Here is a 15,768-nt window from a genome sequence, read left to right on the forward strand (position 1 = left end):
CCCCAGCATCTCTATTGTACTCTGTCGCTTCTTTCATCCACAGGGCTCGAAAATACCTCCCTGCACAGTGCTCACGTCCGACAGGAAAAGCCTACATTTTTCAAATAGGTATTTAAATAGGCCATGATTATTAGTAATTGGTCCCCCTCTAACCACTTAGTGTACATTAGCCTACTGGAAGCAAATCAACCCACCCGTTCAAAAAGAAGCAGACACATATAACCCATCTACCTAAAAACAGACTTCCCTTTGTGCTTTGGGGGCTGAGTCAGTGGGAGAGAGGAGAAGAAAAAGAAAACTGATAACAGCAAGGCATGAAAAAGCTTATCGGGAGCAAAAACAGTAGGGGGAAAGAAAGAGTCTTGAGAGACTTGAAAACAAGAACATGATAAATGTAGAACAACCAGTGTTAATCAGCCTGGATCTAAGCAAGGCCCGTACGCTGAGCAGCCAGTCTGTCTAGACTACTGCAGTCCTGTGAGGCATAAGGCAACATCTGCAGGACACATTAATTACACTTAGGACTAAGCCCTTTTTACTTTAGGCCTCCAGAGTCCTGAGCGCTGAGAAAATTGCAGTGGGCAGAAAGTGAAACTCATGGTTTACTAACGGTAACCTCAGCCTAATTATGCACACGTATGATGTGTATGGTAAGACCATTGTGTACATTACATACAGTGGCAAGAAAAAGTATGGGAACCCTTTGTAAATATCTGGATTTCTGCATAAATTAGTAATAAAAATGTGATCTGATCTTCATCTAGGTCACAAACAGTCTGCTCAAATTAATAACAAACAACTATACGTTTTCATGTCTTTATTGAACACAACAATTATATGAACCCTTGGATTTAATAACTGGTTGAACCTCCTTTGGCAGCAATAACCTCAAGCAAACGTTTTCTGTAGTTGAGGATCAGATCTGCATAACGGTCAGGAAAAATTTTGGACCATTCCTCTTTACAAAACTGTTTCAGTTGAGCAATATTCTTGGGATGCCTGGTGTGAACTGCTCTCTTGAGGTCATGCCACAGCGTCTCAATTCAGAAGGCGTATTTTCTTCTGTTGTTGATTTACTCCTGTGTTTTGGGTCGCTGTCCTGTTGCGTCACCCAACTTCTGTTGATCTTCAATTAAAGGACAGATCGCCTTACATTCTCCTGCAAAACGTCTTGATAAACTGCAAAATGACAACTCGACTGAAGTTTCATCTGTCCACAGAATATTTTGCTAGAAGCGCTGTGGAACATCCAGGTGCACTTTCGCAAACTTCCGACATGCAGTTGTTTTTGGACAGCAGTGGCTTCTTCCCATGACCACCATTCTTGTTTGGTGTTCTACATATCATCATATGTCAACAGAGATGTTAGCATGTTCCAGAGATTTCTTTAAGTCTTTAGCTGACACTCTTAAGGTTCTTCTTAACCTCATTGAGCTTTCTGCGCTGTGCTCTTGCAGTCATCTTTGCAGGACGGCCCCTCCTAGGGAGTAGCAACAGTGCTGAACTTTCTCCATGTAGAGACAATATGTCTTACCGTGGACTGAAGGCTTTTAGAGATACTTTTGTAACCCTTTCCAGCTTTATGCAAGTCAACAGTTCTTAAATCTGACGGTCTTCTGAGATCTCTTTTGTTCGAGGCATGGTTCACATCAGGCAACGCTTCTTGTGAATAGCAAACTCAAATTTTGTGAGGGTTTTTTTATAGGACAAGGCAGCTCTAATCAACATCTCCAATCTTGTCTCATTGACTGGACTCCAGGTTTGCTGATTCCAATTAGCTTTTGGAGAAGTCATTAGCCTAGGGGTTCACATACTTTTTCCAACCTACACTGTGAACGTTTAGATGTTGTATTTAATATAGAGAAGGGGAAAAAAGTGTGTTATTTGTTTAAGCACACTTAGATGAAGATCAGATCAAATTTGATGACCAATTTATGCAGAAATCCAGGTAATTCCAAAGGGTTCACATATTTTTTCTTGCCACTAAGTGGGTGTAACTCCTCCAATTGACAGAATATGGGAAGTGCATCTTTCCCTTTCAAGACGGTTCCATACTGAACAAAAATATAAACGCAACAAAGTGGTGGTCCCATGTTTCATGAGCTGAAACAAAAGATCCCAGGAATGTTCCAAAAGCTTATTTCTCTCAATTTTTGTGCACAAATGATTTTACATCCCTGTTAGTGAGCATTTCTCCTTTGCCAAGATAATCCATCCACCTGACAGGTGTGGCATACCAAGAAGCTGATTAAACAGCATGATCATTACACAGGTGCACCTTGTGCTGGGGACAATAAAAGGCCACTCTAAAATGTGCAGTTTTGTTACACAACACAATGCCACAGTTGTCAAGTTGAGGGAGTGTGTAAATTGGCATGCTGACTGCAGGAATGTCCACCAGAGCTGTTGATAGGGAATCGAATGTCAATGTCGCTTTAGAGAACTTGGCAGTACGTCCAACCGACCTCACAACCACGTGTAACGACGCGACCCAAGGACCTCCACGTCCGACTTCTTCACCTGCAGGATCGTCTTAGACCAGCTACCCGGACAGCTGATGAAACTGAGGAGTATTTCTGTCTGTAATTAAGCTGTTTGTGGGGGGAAAAAACTGATGCCGACTGGCTGGACTTGGCTCCCCAGAGGGCGTGCCTTGCTCCCAAGTGTGTGGATCTATGCCCTCTCAGGCCCACCCATGGCTGCGCCCCTGCCTAGTCGTGAAATCCATAGATTAGGGCCTAATGATCGACTGGTCAATCTCCAAGGAACTCCTAGACGATCACCAGAATTTTTTTGTAATAAAACATAAATCCTTGTGTTCCTATTTTTTTGTATTAGTCTCGGGCTGTTGGCGATAGATACACCCTATTCAGATGCCGTGCGCCAGGTAGGCAAACTGTTGCCATTTTGAACCACTTCATGTGTCTGAAGGCACAAAAACTTTGCCTTCCCGGCGGGCCCAGAGAGAAGATCATATGCACTATAGGCCTACCACTGGCCAATCGGATGGCTCAGATGATCGTGTCTGCAGTAACGTAGCAGGCATAAAAAGAAGGCTACAGCAAAGTTGATATTGTGAGATTTCAAAATGTTTAAAACCATGACTGCAGAGACTGTCAACGAATACAGCAAAGAGATGCTGTTTTTATGAGTTCATGTTTAAGTTGCTACTCAGCACTGTCAACACTTTGATTTCAACACTTTTAAAAGCCATAAAATGCACGTTCTTCCTATTTCCACTCTGTGCTACAACAAGCACTGCAGCAGTAATGAATGAGCATCTATAGGCTTGCGTTGTTGTTATTATTAGCGGCTTGGGTCTTTGTTAATATCTTGGGATATTTCACTTTCTCTGTTCATAGGCGTAGCAACATGAATTTGTGCATGAGGCAGAAATAATGCGGTGCGACTCCAGTTGCCATCATCTGGAAGACGGTGCCCCTTTTTGGTCAGGGACAGGAAAGGGAGAGCGGAGGGATGTTGAGAGGCGGACACTCAGTCCGCGGCTCTCTACCTCTGCTGAGAATGAATGACCATCAGATGCAGGCACCATCAGCCCAGTAAAATAAAAAAACAAATTATTTTAAATGTATGCTCACTCAGCTGTGTTTCAAATATAGCCTACCTCAAATATCATTTTCAAAAATGGCCCGAACAACAATGCATTGGCAGGACAGTTCAAGCAAAGCCAATATGTGGTGATAATGTATAGTTTATAGTCTACAGATTACTGCACAAACCTCATTGCTACGTTACCTCATTACTTTTTAATTTGTTAATATTGCATAGGCTTACGTTTCTTAAGTCATGTTAAAAAAAATGTATAAGCGGTAGATCTCAGCTTGGTGGTTTTCCTACAAATGCAATACATTTTTGAATATTGTTGAATTCAGTTTTAATGTCTGGATTCCGTGATTCTGTCCTCATCACAGATTTTATAGGGCCCTAATTATTCAGGAAGGACACAAGAAGGAAACTGGAACACAGTGCCAGTCAACTCCAGCAGCTCCTTAAACTGTGAGCGACCAAAATATTGCAGATGAGAGAAAGAGTTTAACCCAAATAACAAATTGTAAAAGTTTGGAACGAGTTCAACATTTTTGGACATGTGAATACTCCCCTTGCTTCTCAAAAACAGAGCTAGCCAAAACTAAGGAGATGTTCTCCAGCTGTGCCATCCTTCCATCCATCCTGAACCTAATGGAGCCTGTGAGGGGATGGGCCTGCTACATCTGTCTGGCTTCATCATTTCTCTAGTCTGGTTTGGGTTGCTGGTAGTTGACAGTGTCAACATGAGCCCTGGAGGGGGTGGGAGCATGCTCTTTTTCACTAACTGACACGGTGAGGAATGCCTGGGCTCCACTCTGGGGCCTCCAGGGTACCCTGGAGACTGGTGACCGAGGGACGCTAGCAGACCTGGGTTCAAAATAGTATTTGGCCTCTTGAGAATGCTTTGAGTGTTAACTTGAGCCTGCCTGGAGTATATGAAATGGAGTGGCGTTTGCACTTAGGGGACTATTCCATTGGCCCTGATGCACCAGGCAAGATTAATCAAACACAGATTAGGCTTGAGTGATTTCAAATACTATTTGAACCCAAGTCCAGACTCTAGAGAGCGAGGCAGCAGGTAACCTGAACCGGATCCAAAGCCTGGAAAGGAATGGGCCATGGGCCGGCGAGCGACAGCATATGAGCGGCTTATTATTCCACACCGAGGACACCAAACCTCAACCACTTCAGTCAGTCAGAGCGGAGTTTGGTTTCAGTTTTAGTAACAAATCTACAGTCCAGCAGAGCATGTCTGTATTACTGTACATGACATGTCAAGATGAGTGCGATTCAATTATAGTGCTGTTGCTTGGCTTTGGTGAAGCCAACATAAGTCATTACACATTTTTGAGCTGAGGGTTTAAGCGGCTAGAGCTACTTTACCCCCAGCATATGGCTGTGTAGCCTAACCTCTTTAGCCTTGTTTTAAAGAGGATCAACCTCTACATGGGCCTTTGTCCCAAATCAGAATCAAAGGACTGTTTGAGGCTACACCGTTTGAATTCTTCATTGAGCGTCACACCGCAGCACTTTCTTCAGGGTCTAGGGTATGCATATCTACTGTCCTCATAATTCCTACTCACTTCAGTATACAGACGCCCACGTTCAGAGACAGATATTCAGGTTTAACACAGAACGAAAGATGTAGATGACACAAATGTGTAAGTTGGCCAGAATAGTTCATACTTTTACATGTCATCAAACCTTGGAAAATATAACCATGACAGTGTTTTCCCCTAGGATTTTTTTCAGCAGTGGTGGCAAAGGTAGCAGGGGTAGCTGTTCGCATAGACTTCCAGTCATTGAGCCAATGACGATCCCTTTAAAAAGCGAGTCTCAGCTGCTAAATGAATATAGGGGAAACACTGCTTGACCGACCAACTAGAAGGGCAGCAGCAAGCTTTCAAACGCATACAGGATTATCTAGGCAGCTTGCTCCCCAATGAGGATTCTGCATTTAATTCCATATAGTCTCAAGTCAGCAAGTTGTAGTTTTCAATAAATGAGACAAAGATACACGAGGCCCACCACCACCAGACAAAAACATATAGACGCCAATGGAATGAGGACCAACTTAAAATAACTTTACATTAAGATCGGTATGGCACCTTTTCTCATTTATGGATTTATTTTTGCATTTCCAGTATAGGCCTTGAGGTTATGTGATGCCACAGTATGACAAAACAGTACAGGTCAGGATTGTATTTCCCATCTAAGATACCATATATTGACAGTGGGTACTCAACTGGCAAAATGGAGGGTAGGGTGTTAGGTGACAGGACAAACAACGGGCGCTATGCGTATTCAAATGCACTTTCACTAAATTTGGTCGTTAAAATACATACAATCATTTGATAACATGAACGTGGAAGTTAACAATAATATATCATTTAAAAATCACAATAATATACGTTTTATTTACGCGATGAGCCCAAATGTAAATACATACAATCATTTGATAACATGAACGTGGAAGTTAACAATAATATATCATTTAAAAATCACAATAATATACGTTTTATTTACGCGATGAGCCCAAATGTAAAGTGCCTTGCTTGAAAACGGTCACATCTGTGGGACAGCCTTCATGAAACCCCTGTGCTCCTTTTGTTCTTTGCCATAGGTATTACTCACTCTTCCAGAGTAAGATTAATGTGACATTGTATTGCCAACAAGTATGCGAACGTTCTGAGGGTGTTTTATGGTCGTCCTTGGACGTGAAATATAAGGTTATATGTTGTTGTTTTTTCGCTTCGGTCATTCAGATGTTTTCAAAAGACACTAAAAAACAGGTTACAAAGTAGAGTATCTACATTTTGGTGTATGGGGTGTCAGAGATTCACATGTTGCCACCTGTTCTCATGACAAGATGCTAGCGAGCTGTATGGGGGAGTATGTTGGCTTGACGCCGTTCGTTTAGGTAACGCTCTGTGCAAGAGGCAGCGCTGCTCTGCAGTGGGTTTCGGTTAGGAAAACGTGGCGCCGAACAACGTGACCCAGGGAGATTTAAATTAAGCGGCCATTGGGTGCATAACCCATTTTTTAAATGGATTTAACCTTTATTTAACTAGGCAAGTCAGTTAATTAGGGCGTCCACCCACGGTGCTCAGAATGACAGAAATCGCATTTAAATTCTGGTAACGCATCTTAACAGAACATGCAACTCATGTAATAAACAGCCAATAAAACATTATTTTGAAACATTTGCCCAAATGCAATTTGCGGGAAAACACCATTCTAAACAGCGCACTTGATGGCGCTTCCATATGTGACAGGGATTAAAATATCTGTTAGAAATGTACAAAAACAGTGAATCTAAAGATGCAATAACTAGGATGGGTTGCTAATATGACTAGTATTGTGCCTTTGGCTTCTGTTTATATGAAATAAATATGCAAAAATAAATATTATTCAAAATACTTTACCAGAAAGCATGACTTAGCTGCAGAGGAATCGAGAAGCATTAGCTTCTTAAAAAACAAAAACGGTGTATTGTCTCTAATCACAAGCTCGTAGGCCTATACTTATTTGGGAAGTCCGCAATTAGGGCAGCGTGCGTGGCAATAGGCCTAGCTGATTATTGAGTTGCGGCTGTCAGTGACAAGCATCAAAAATGTGTGAAAATGTGACTTGAGTATAATTTTAAAAAGGTGAACTAAGCTGTGAAATGTCTTTTCAATAACCAAAAATATTGTATTTGCAGCTGGTGTACAAAAAGTAAAAAGATGCAACAAAAATAAACAGGAAGCATAGAAATAGTGCACATAGAACAGATCTAACGCTTCTTAGACTTGTTTTCAATGATAATGACATATCTATTATATTTACATCGCAAATGTGAATTTGGTCAGGGAGCCCAAATAGTTACATATTGCAGCTTTGAAATGTTGCGACAAGAAGAAGAGGGGTGTGTGGCGAAGATATAGGCAATGATTTGTTCCACGGAAATGTGCATATGAAAATCATGACTGGCACACAGAACAGTGGAAATGGTTGGATAAATTGTAAGCTTCCTCAAACTTGAAACTCGTGTGAAGTCTTTATAAAATAATTGCCTCCCAGTTTCCATTGTCAGATTTTGCATATTTAAATTGGCAATAGGCCTAGCTTTGAAGCAAAGTAAGACATGCCTCATTATATGAAAGGTTTTATAAATACATGCATAGAGTACCAGTCAAAAGATTGGACACACCTACTCATTCAAGGGTTTTTCTTTATACATTTTTTATACTATTTTCTACATTGTAGAATAATAGTGAAGACATCACAACTATTAAATAACACATATTGAATCATGTAGTAACTAAAAAAAAGTGTTAAACAAATTTAAACCAAATCAAATGTTATTTGTCACATGCGCTGAATACAACAGGTGAAATGCCTTACAGTGAAATGCTTACTTATATGCCCTTAACCAACAACGCAGTTAAGAAGAATAAGTGTTAGGTAAAAAATAGATAAGAAACCAAATTAATAAACAATTAAAGAGCAGCAGTAAAATAACAGCAGCGAGGCTATATACAGGAGGTACTGTTTTTTTGTTGCAGCAATTCCAACCACAAAGGCCTGATTCACGCAGTCTCCTCTGAACAATTGATGTTGAGATGTGTCTGTTACTTGAACCCTGTAAAGAATTTATTTGGGCTGTAATTTCTGAGGCTGGTAACTCTAATGAACTTATCCCTTGCAGCAGAGGTAACTCTGCATCTTTCTTTCCTGTGGCGGTCCTCATGAGAGCCAGTTTCATCATGGTTTTTCCGACTGCAATTGAAGAAACTCTAAAAGTTCGACATTTTCCGGATTGACTTACCATGTTTTAAAGTAACGATGGACTGCCGTTTCTCTTTGCTTATTTGAGTTATTCTTAACATAATATGGACTTGGTCTTTTACCAAATAGGGCTATCTTCTGTATACCACCCCTACCTTGTCACAACACAACTGATTGGCTCAAACACATTAAGGAAAGAAATTCCACAATTTAACAAGGCACACCTGTAAATTGAAATGCATTCCAGGTGACTACCCCATGAAGCTGGTTGTGAGAATGCCAAGAGTGTGTAAAGCTGTCATCAAGGCAAAGGGTGGCTGCTTTGATTAATCTCAAATATAAAATATATTTTGATTTGTTTAACACTTTTTTGATTACTACATGACTCCATGTGTTATTTCATAGCTTGATTTCTTAGTAAATAGTAAAAAATAAAAACCATTGAATGAGTAGGTGTGTCCAAACATTTGACCATAAATATGCACACACATGCATACATTTGCATAATGTTGCATTTAATACAATTTACTTGAATCATCTCTGTTCTACACCAGCACTAAAAATGTGATAACAATATGACCACCCTATCTTATTGGGGGAAAAAACATGTTGAATGTAAGGATCCAGACAGGCAATTTAGTGCCATTATTGACTAGGGATTAACATTGACCAGTCCATAACCTTTAGACCTTTTCCGATCACTTGAAAATAAGATCTCAGCAACGATAAATCCTATCCTCATTAAATAAAGTGTTGCGTTTTCCTGAGAAGCTTCTACATGACATAGAATACAAAGTATAACGCAATAACCAAAGTTTCAATTTGACCCCTAACACTCCACAAATTGGTAAGATTGCCTCGTATCTGGTGTATGGCTAGTCCCATGGATGCTTCTTCATGTTTTTTTTTTCAGTGGTCTTGGTGCACTGGAAATGTAATGCTGCACACACGGAGGAAAAGGCATATTCCAGGTATATCCACACACAGTGATTCCTCTTACATCATCAATCAACAGATACCTTCTCACTTATACTTGGCCCTGACTGAGAAGACACCCAAGTGCATTAAAGTATTCAATCACTACTACCGCTGTTGCACAGCCTGTTTTCCATGCAACAAATTGCCTTTTTACATTACAGGTGTCCGCATACTTGTAAGTGAGAAATCCCATTTGTCTCTCTGTTCAAGCAAAGTGTAATAAACTTTAAAAACGAGGCAAGTGTCACTGTCAAAGGCAAAGGCGCATTTTATCATCGACTGTGTACAGGATTTCTAACACAACCATACATACAGAAGCCAGTTATTTTACCAACAGATATCCACCCACCTGAGGACAACGAGATGAGAAAAACAGCAAACGCCAGCTCGCTAGCGGCTCCCATTTTCAATCCAATTGAAATCCTTTTTATTTCCGGGAAATAAACACAACACAGCTGCAAAGGTTTGCTCCTCCACTGTGTGTTATGAAGGTTTGTGCAAAAAGCAAAAAAAAAATATTTAAAAAAGACTAACGTAACTAGCCAGCTAGTTTGCAAGCTAGTATTGTCAACATGTTGTGGTATTGACACGGACTTTCCAGCTGACAGGTGTTTGTTGAGAAGACCCACTCCAAAAGATCCACTGGCCAGCTACTACGTTACACAGTTGAAGGTCCTGACGAATTATGCCCACAAATATGGAAGTAGTGATACTTGTGTAGCTAGACTACAAAATGGTTAAACCATAGCTATTGACTGACTTGTTGCAGGTTGGTCTAACGACCCATCTAAACGTTAGTTAGCATGTTACAGTACTTCTAGTAGCTAGCAATATTACTAACGATTTCCAATTGTTTAACATTGTTATTTGACCTAATAAGACTAAACTAGGTAAATTTAGCAACAATACCATGGAACATAGCTAGTTAACCCTGAATCTTAAAAATATGTACGTTAGCTAGCGTCAGGTAGTTTAAATTACTTAGTTGTCTAGTTATCGTAAATTACCTAACGTTAGCTAAATAAGACGTTTCAATACACCACATGTAGTGGTCTAACGTTATATTTGATACATCTCATTTCATGGTCCTCGCAACGCGGTCTTCACCTTCCAGAATGTAACGTTAACGTTATGCTCGCGCATAATCCGATTCCAAACAGAGACATTGCATTTTCCTTCCCAGTGGATTGCAACGTGTTCTGTCGGTTGACTTTTGCGAGCTAGTTGTGCATACGGTAAAAGCTGGCAACCAGTGTCTGTAAAAAATCGTATCCAATTGCAGCTTTGGAAAAACCAAGATTTAATCACAAACGTCGTTGGGAAACACACATGAGATCAAACAGTTAATTCGTTTTGTCAACACGGCTGCTGTCAAGTCATGAGCGTATCCAAGACAAGCACGGCAGTACAGCATTTTCCCATGCGTGCAGTATCCTCAACGTTTCCCTCCTCTGTGACCAGTGCCACAGTTTCAAGATGGCGTTTGGTGTGGATTGTCTTTGTATTTTTCTTTACTCCACCCTCAGACCCCTCCCCTCCGTTAACTCGAACCCCCTCTTGTCATATCGAAAGCGAGCTCGGGCAGCCTAAAGATGACTGGAATCCAATCAGAGAGGAAGAAAACCGTTGATATTTGGGATACATCTCAATAGCCTCGTGGATTCCTCCTTTTATGTCCTCTCCTTCATCTGCTCTGATCGGAAAACATTTGATAAGTGAAATAAATATGATGTATTCTTAAAGGAAGTTGTTTTACCTCTCCTGTTCAGTTTCAGATCAACCCATGAAGGAAGAGAGTCAATGTCAAAAAGCAATATACCCCCTAATTGACTAAACTAAACTCCATGAAGCAATATTCCCAGTAAGCAAAATATGTTGAAATTATGTCTTAGATGTATTTTCCATATGTTGACGTCAGGTGCATTTTAGGTGCAGAATGAAAAGTGAAAGACGTTTTTTCCAGACGTAACAAATACATATTTTCCAGATGTCGAAAATGAGCCTTTTCTCAACATCGCAAATACGTATTTTGTGGAGGTTAAAAATACATATATTCTGGATGTGAAAAAAAAACATATTTCCGGATGTTGAAAATACTCATTTTCAGGACATCTGCCATTTTTTAAATTTTGTGGAGGTTGAAAATACATATTTTACGGATGTTGAAATCAGGTGCAATTTACGTGCTGAATGAAAGGTGAAAATAGATATTGATTCTATGGCCAAATTTCAACTGCACATACAGTACCAGTCAAAGTTTGGACACACCTACTCATTCAAGGGTTTTTATTTATTTTTTACTATTTTCTACATTGTAGAATAATAGTGAAGACATCAACACTATGAAATAGCACGTGGAATCATGTAGTAACCATAAAACGGTTCAACAAATAAAATATATATATTTGAGATTCTTCAAAGCAGTCACCCTTTGCCTTGACAGCTTTGCACACTCTTGGCATTCTCTCAACCAGCTTCATGAGATAGTCACCTGGAATGCATTTTAATTAACAGGTGTGCCTTGTTAACAGTTCATTTGAGGAGTTTCTTTCCTTCTTAATGCGTTTGAGCCAATAGGTTGTGTTGTGACAAGGTAGGGGTGGTATACAGAAGATAGCCCTATTTGGTAAAAGACCAAGTCCATATTATGGCAAGAACAGCTCAAATGAGCAAAGAGAAACGACAGTCCATCATTACTGTAAGACACGAAGATCAGTCAATCCAGAAGATTTCAAGAACTTTCTTCAAGTGCAGTTGCAAAAACCATCAAGCACTATGATTGATGATTACCAGCCTCAGAAATTGCAGCACAAATAAATGCTTCACGTAGTTCAAGTAACAGACACATCTCAACATGAACTGTTTAGAGGAGGCTGTGTGAATCAGGCCTTCAGGGTCGAATTGCTGCAAAGAAACCACTACTAAAGGACACCAACAAGAAGAAGAGGCCTGCTTTGGCCAAGAAACATCAGCAATGGACATTAGACCAGTGGCAATCTGTCCTTTGGTCTGATGAGTCCAAATCTGAGATTTTTGGTTCCAACCACCGTATCTTTGTGAGATGCAGAGTGGGTGAATGGATGATCTCCACATGTGTGGTTCCCACCGTGAGGTGTGATGGTGTGGGGATGCTTTGAAGGTGACACTGTCTGTAATTTATTTAGAATTCAAGGCACACTTAACCAGCATGGCTACCACATCATTTTGCAGCGATACACAATCCCACCTGGTTTGCGCTTTGTTTTTCAACAGGACAATGACCCAACACACCTCCAGGCTGTGAACGGCCTATTTGACCAAGAAGGAGAGTGATGGAGGGCTGCATCAGATGACCTGGTCTCCACAATCAACCAACCTCAACCCAATTGAGATGGTTTGGGATTAGTTGGACCGCGAAGTGACGGAAAAGCAGCCACCAAGTGCTCAACATACACTACCTTTCAAAAGTTTTGTGTCACTTAGAAATGTCCTTGTTTTCCATGAATAGGAAATATAGTCAAGACATTGACAAGGTTATAAATAATGATTTTTAATTGAAATAATAATTGTGTCCTTCAAACTTTGCTTTCGTCAAATAATCCTCCATTTGCAGCAATTACAGCCTTGCAGACTTTTGGCATTCTGGTTGTCAATTTGTTGAGGTAATCTGAAGAGATTTAACCCCATGCTTACTGAAGCACCTCCCACAAGTTGGATTGGCTTGATGGGCACGTCTTACGTCCCACAACAGTTCAATAGGGTTGAGATCCGGTGACTGTGCTGGCCACTCCATTATAGACAGGATATCAGCTGACTGCTTCTTCCCTAAATAGTTCATGGTTTGGAGCTGTGATTTGGGTCATTGTCCTGTTGTAGGAGGAAATTGACTCCAAATTGTGCCATCCACAGGGTACGGCATGGTGTTGCAAACTGAGTGATAGCCTTCCTTCTTCAAGATCCCTTTTACCCTGTATAAATATCCCACTTTACCACCACCAAAGCACCCCCAAACCATTACATTGCCTCCACCATGCTTGACAGATGGCGTCAAGTACTCCTCCAGCATATTTGTTCTACTTCAGCATATTGTTCTACTTTGTGATCCGAACACTTGAAACTTAGATTCGTCTGCCCCATAACACTTTTTTTTCAATCTTCATCTGTCTAGTGTCTGTGTTCTTTTTCCCATTTTAATCTTTTCTTTTTATTGACCAGTCTGAGATATGGCTATTTCATTGCAACTCTGCCTAGAAGGCCAGCATCCTGGAGTCGCCTCTTCACTGTTGACGTTGAGACTGGTGTTTTGCAGGTACTATTTAATGAAGCTGCCAGTTGAGGACTTGTGAGGTGTCTGTTTCTCAAAGTAGACACTCTAATGTACTTGTCCTCTTGATCAGTAGTACACAGCGTTGTACGAGATCTTCAGTTTCTTGGCAATTTCTCGCATGCTATAACCTTAATTTCTCAGAAGACTGAATAGACTGACACGTTTCAGAAGAAAGTCTTTGTTTCTAGCCATTTTGAGCCTGTAATCGAACCCACAAATACTAATGCTCCAGATACTCAACTAGTCTAAAGAAGGCCAGTTTTATTGCTTCTTTAATCAGGATAACAGTTTTCAGGTGCTAACATAATTGCAAAAGGGTTTTCTAATGATCAATTATCCGTTTAAAATGATAAACTTGGATTAGCTAACACAGCGTACCATCGGAACACACGAGTGATGGTTGCTGATAATGGGCCCCTGTACACCTATGTAGACATTCCATAAAAAATATGCCGTTTCCAGCTACAATAGTAATTTAAATCATTAACAATGTCTACACTGTATTTCTGATCAATTTTACGTTATTTTAATGGACAAAAAATGGGCTTTTCTTTCAAAAACAAGGACATTTCTGACTGTTGGAAAAAGATTCCAGGTGAAGCTGGTTGAGAGAATGCCAAGAGTGTGCAAAGCTGTAATCAAGGTTGCTACTTTGAGGAATCCACTCCGCTCTCAAACAAGTATACATTTACGGGCTGTGGCTGTGGCTTTTGTGGCGCGATGGGTGACGATGATTCGTGGGTGTCAGTTGTTGATCTGTGCAAAGGGTCCCTGGTTCAAGCCCGGGTCGTGGCGAGGGGACGGACAAAAGTTATACTGTTACATGTACTGTACTGTGATGTGCTCTACTGTACTGTATTGTGCTCTGCTGTCCAAACTTGTGAAACATATGATTGGTTCAGATTTGGTCTGGTCTGGACCGGGCCAAATCTAAACCTATTATATACAATTGAAGTCTGAAGTTTACATACACTTAGGTTGGAGTCATTAAAACTAGTTTTTCAATCACTCCACAAATTTCTTGTTAACAAACTACAGTTTTGGCAAGTCAGGTTAGGTCATCTAATTTTTCCAAGAATTGTTTACAGACAGATTATTTCACTTATCATTCACTGTGTCACAATTCCAGTGGGTCAGAAGTTTACATACACTAAGTTGACTGTGCCTTTCAACAGCTTGGAAAATTCCAGAAAATGATGTCATGGCTTCAGAAGCTTCTGATAATTTACATTATTTGAGTCAATTGGAGGTGTACCTGTGGATGTATTGCAAGGTCTACCTTCAAACTCATGCCTCTCTGCTTGACATCATTGGGAAATCAAAAGAAATCAATCAAGGCCTCAGAAAAACAATGGTAGACCTCCACAAGTCTGGTTCATCCTTGGGAGCAATTTCCAAACGCCTGAAGGTACCACGTTTATCTGTACAAGCAATAGTACCCAAGTATAAACACCATGGGACCACGCAGCCGTCATACTGCTCAGGAAGGAGACGTGTTCTGTCTCCTAAAGATGAACGTACTTTGGTGCGAAAAGTGCAAATCAATCAACATAACCTGAAAGCCGTAACGACCATCATTATGTTTGGAAGAAAATGGGGGATGCTTGCAAGCTGAAGAACACCATCCCAACCATGAAGCACGGGGGTGGCAGCATCATGTTGTGGCGGTGCTTTGCTGCAGGAGGGACTGGTGCAATTCACAAAATAGATGGCATCTTGAGGGAAGGAAAATTATGTGGATATATTGAAGCCACCTTTCAAGACATCTGTCAGGAAGTTAAAGCTTGGTCGCAAATGGGTCATCCAAATGGACAATAACCTATACTTCCAAAGTTGTGGCAAAATGTCTTAAGGACAACAATGTCAAGGTATTGGAGTGGCCATCACAAAACCCTGACCTCAATCCTATAGAACATTTGTGGGCAGAACTGAAAAAGCATGTGCAAACAAGGAGGCCTACAAACCTGACTCAGTAACATCAGCTCTATCAGGAGGAATGGGCCAAAAGTCAAACAACTTATTGTGGGAAGCTTGTGGAAGGCTACCCAAAACGTTTGACCCAACTAAAACAATTTAAAGGCAATGTTACAAAATGCTAATTGAGTGTATGTAAACTTCTGACCCACTGGGAATGTGATGAAAGAAATCAAAGCTGAAATAAATCA

At 40.6% G+C, this 15,768-nt stretch overlaps 1 protein-coding gene across 3 annotated transcripts in view; it reads right to left on the minus strand.

Annotated features, from left to right (window-relative positions):
• LOC124008116 (activin receptor type-2A) overlaps positions 1-10,791 on the minus strand; it is a 36,516-nt gene extending 25,725 nt beyond the window's left edge. Inside the window, exon 1 of one of the 3 annotated variants that reach the window (XM_046319109.1) lies at positions 9,647-10,791. In XM_046319109.1, coding sequence (XP_046175065.1) covers positions 9,647-9,701 — 55 coding nt within the window. In that variant the 5' untranslated portion in view covers positions 9,702-10,791. Of the gene's footprint in view, positions 1-6,974; positions 7,104-9,646 lie in introns of those variants that run through there. The other 2 variants (XM_046319110.1, XM_046319111.1) reach the window with 2 other exon arrangements.
• Between the last annotated feature and the right edge of the window lie 4,977 nt (positions 10,792-15,768).

The sequence above is a fragment of the Oncorhynchus gorbuscha genome, linkage group LG21, assembly GCF_021184085.1.
Source record: "Oncorhynchus gorbuscha isolate QuinsamMale2020 ecotype Even-year linkage group LG21, OgorEven_v1.0, whole genome shotgun sequence".
NCBI classification, from domain to species: Eukaryota; Metazoa; Chordata; class Actinopteri; order Salmoniformes; family Salmonidae; genus Oncorhynchus; species Oncorhynchus gorbuscha.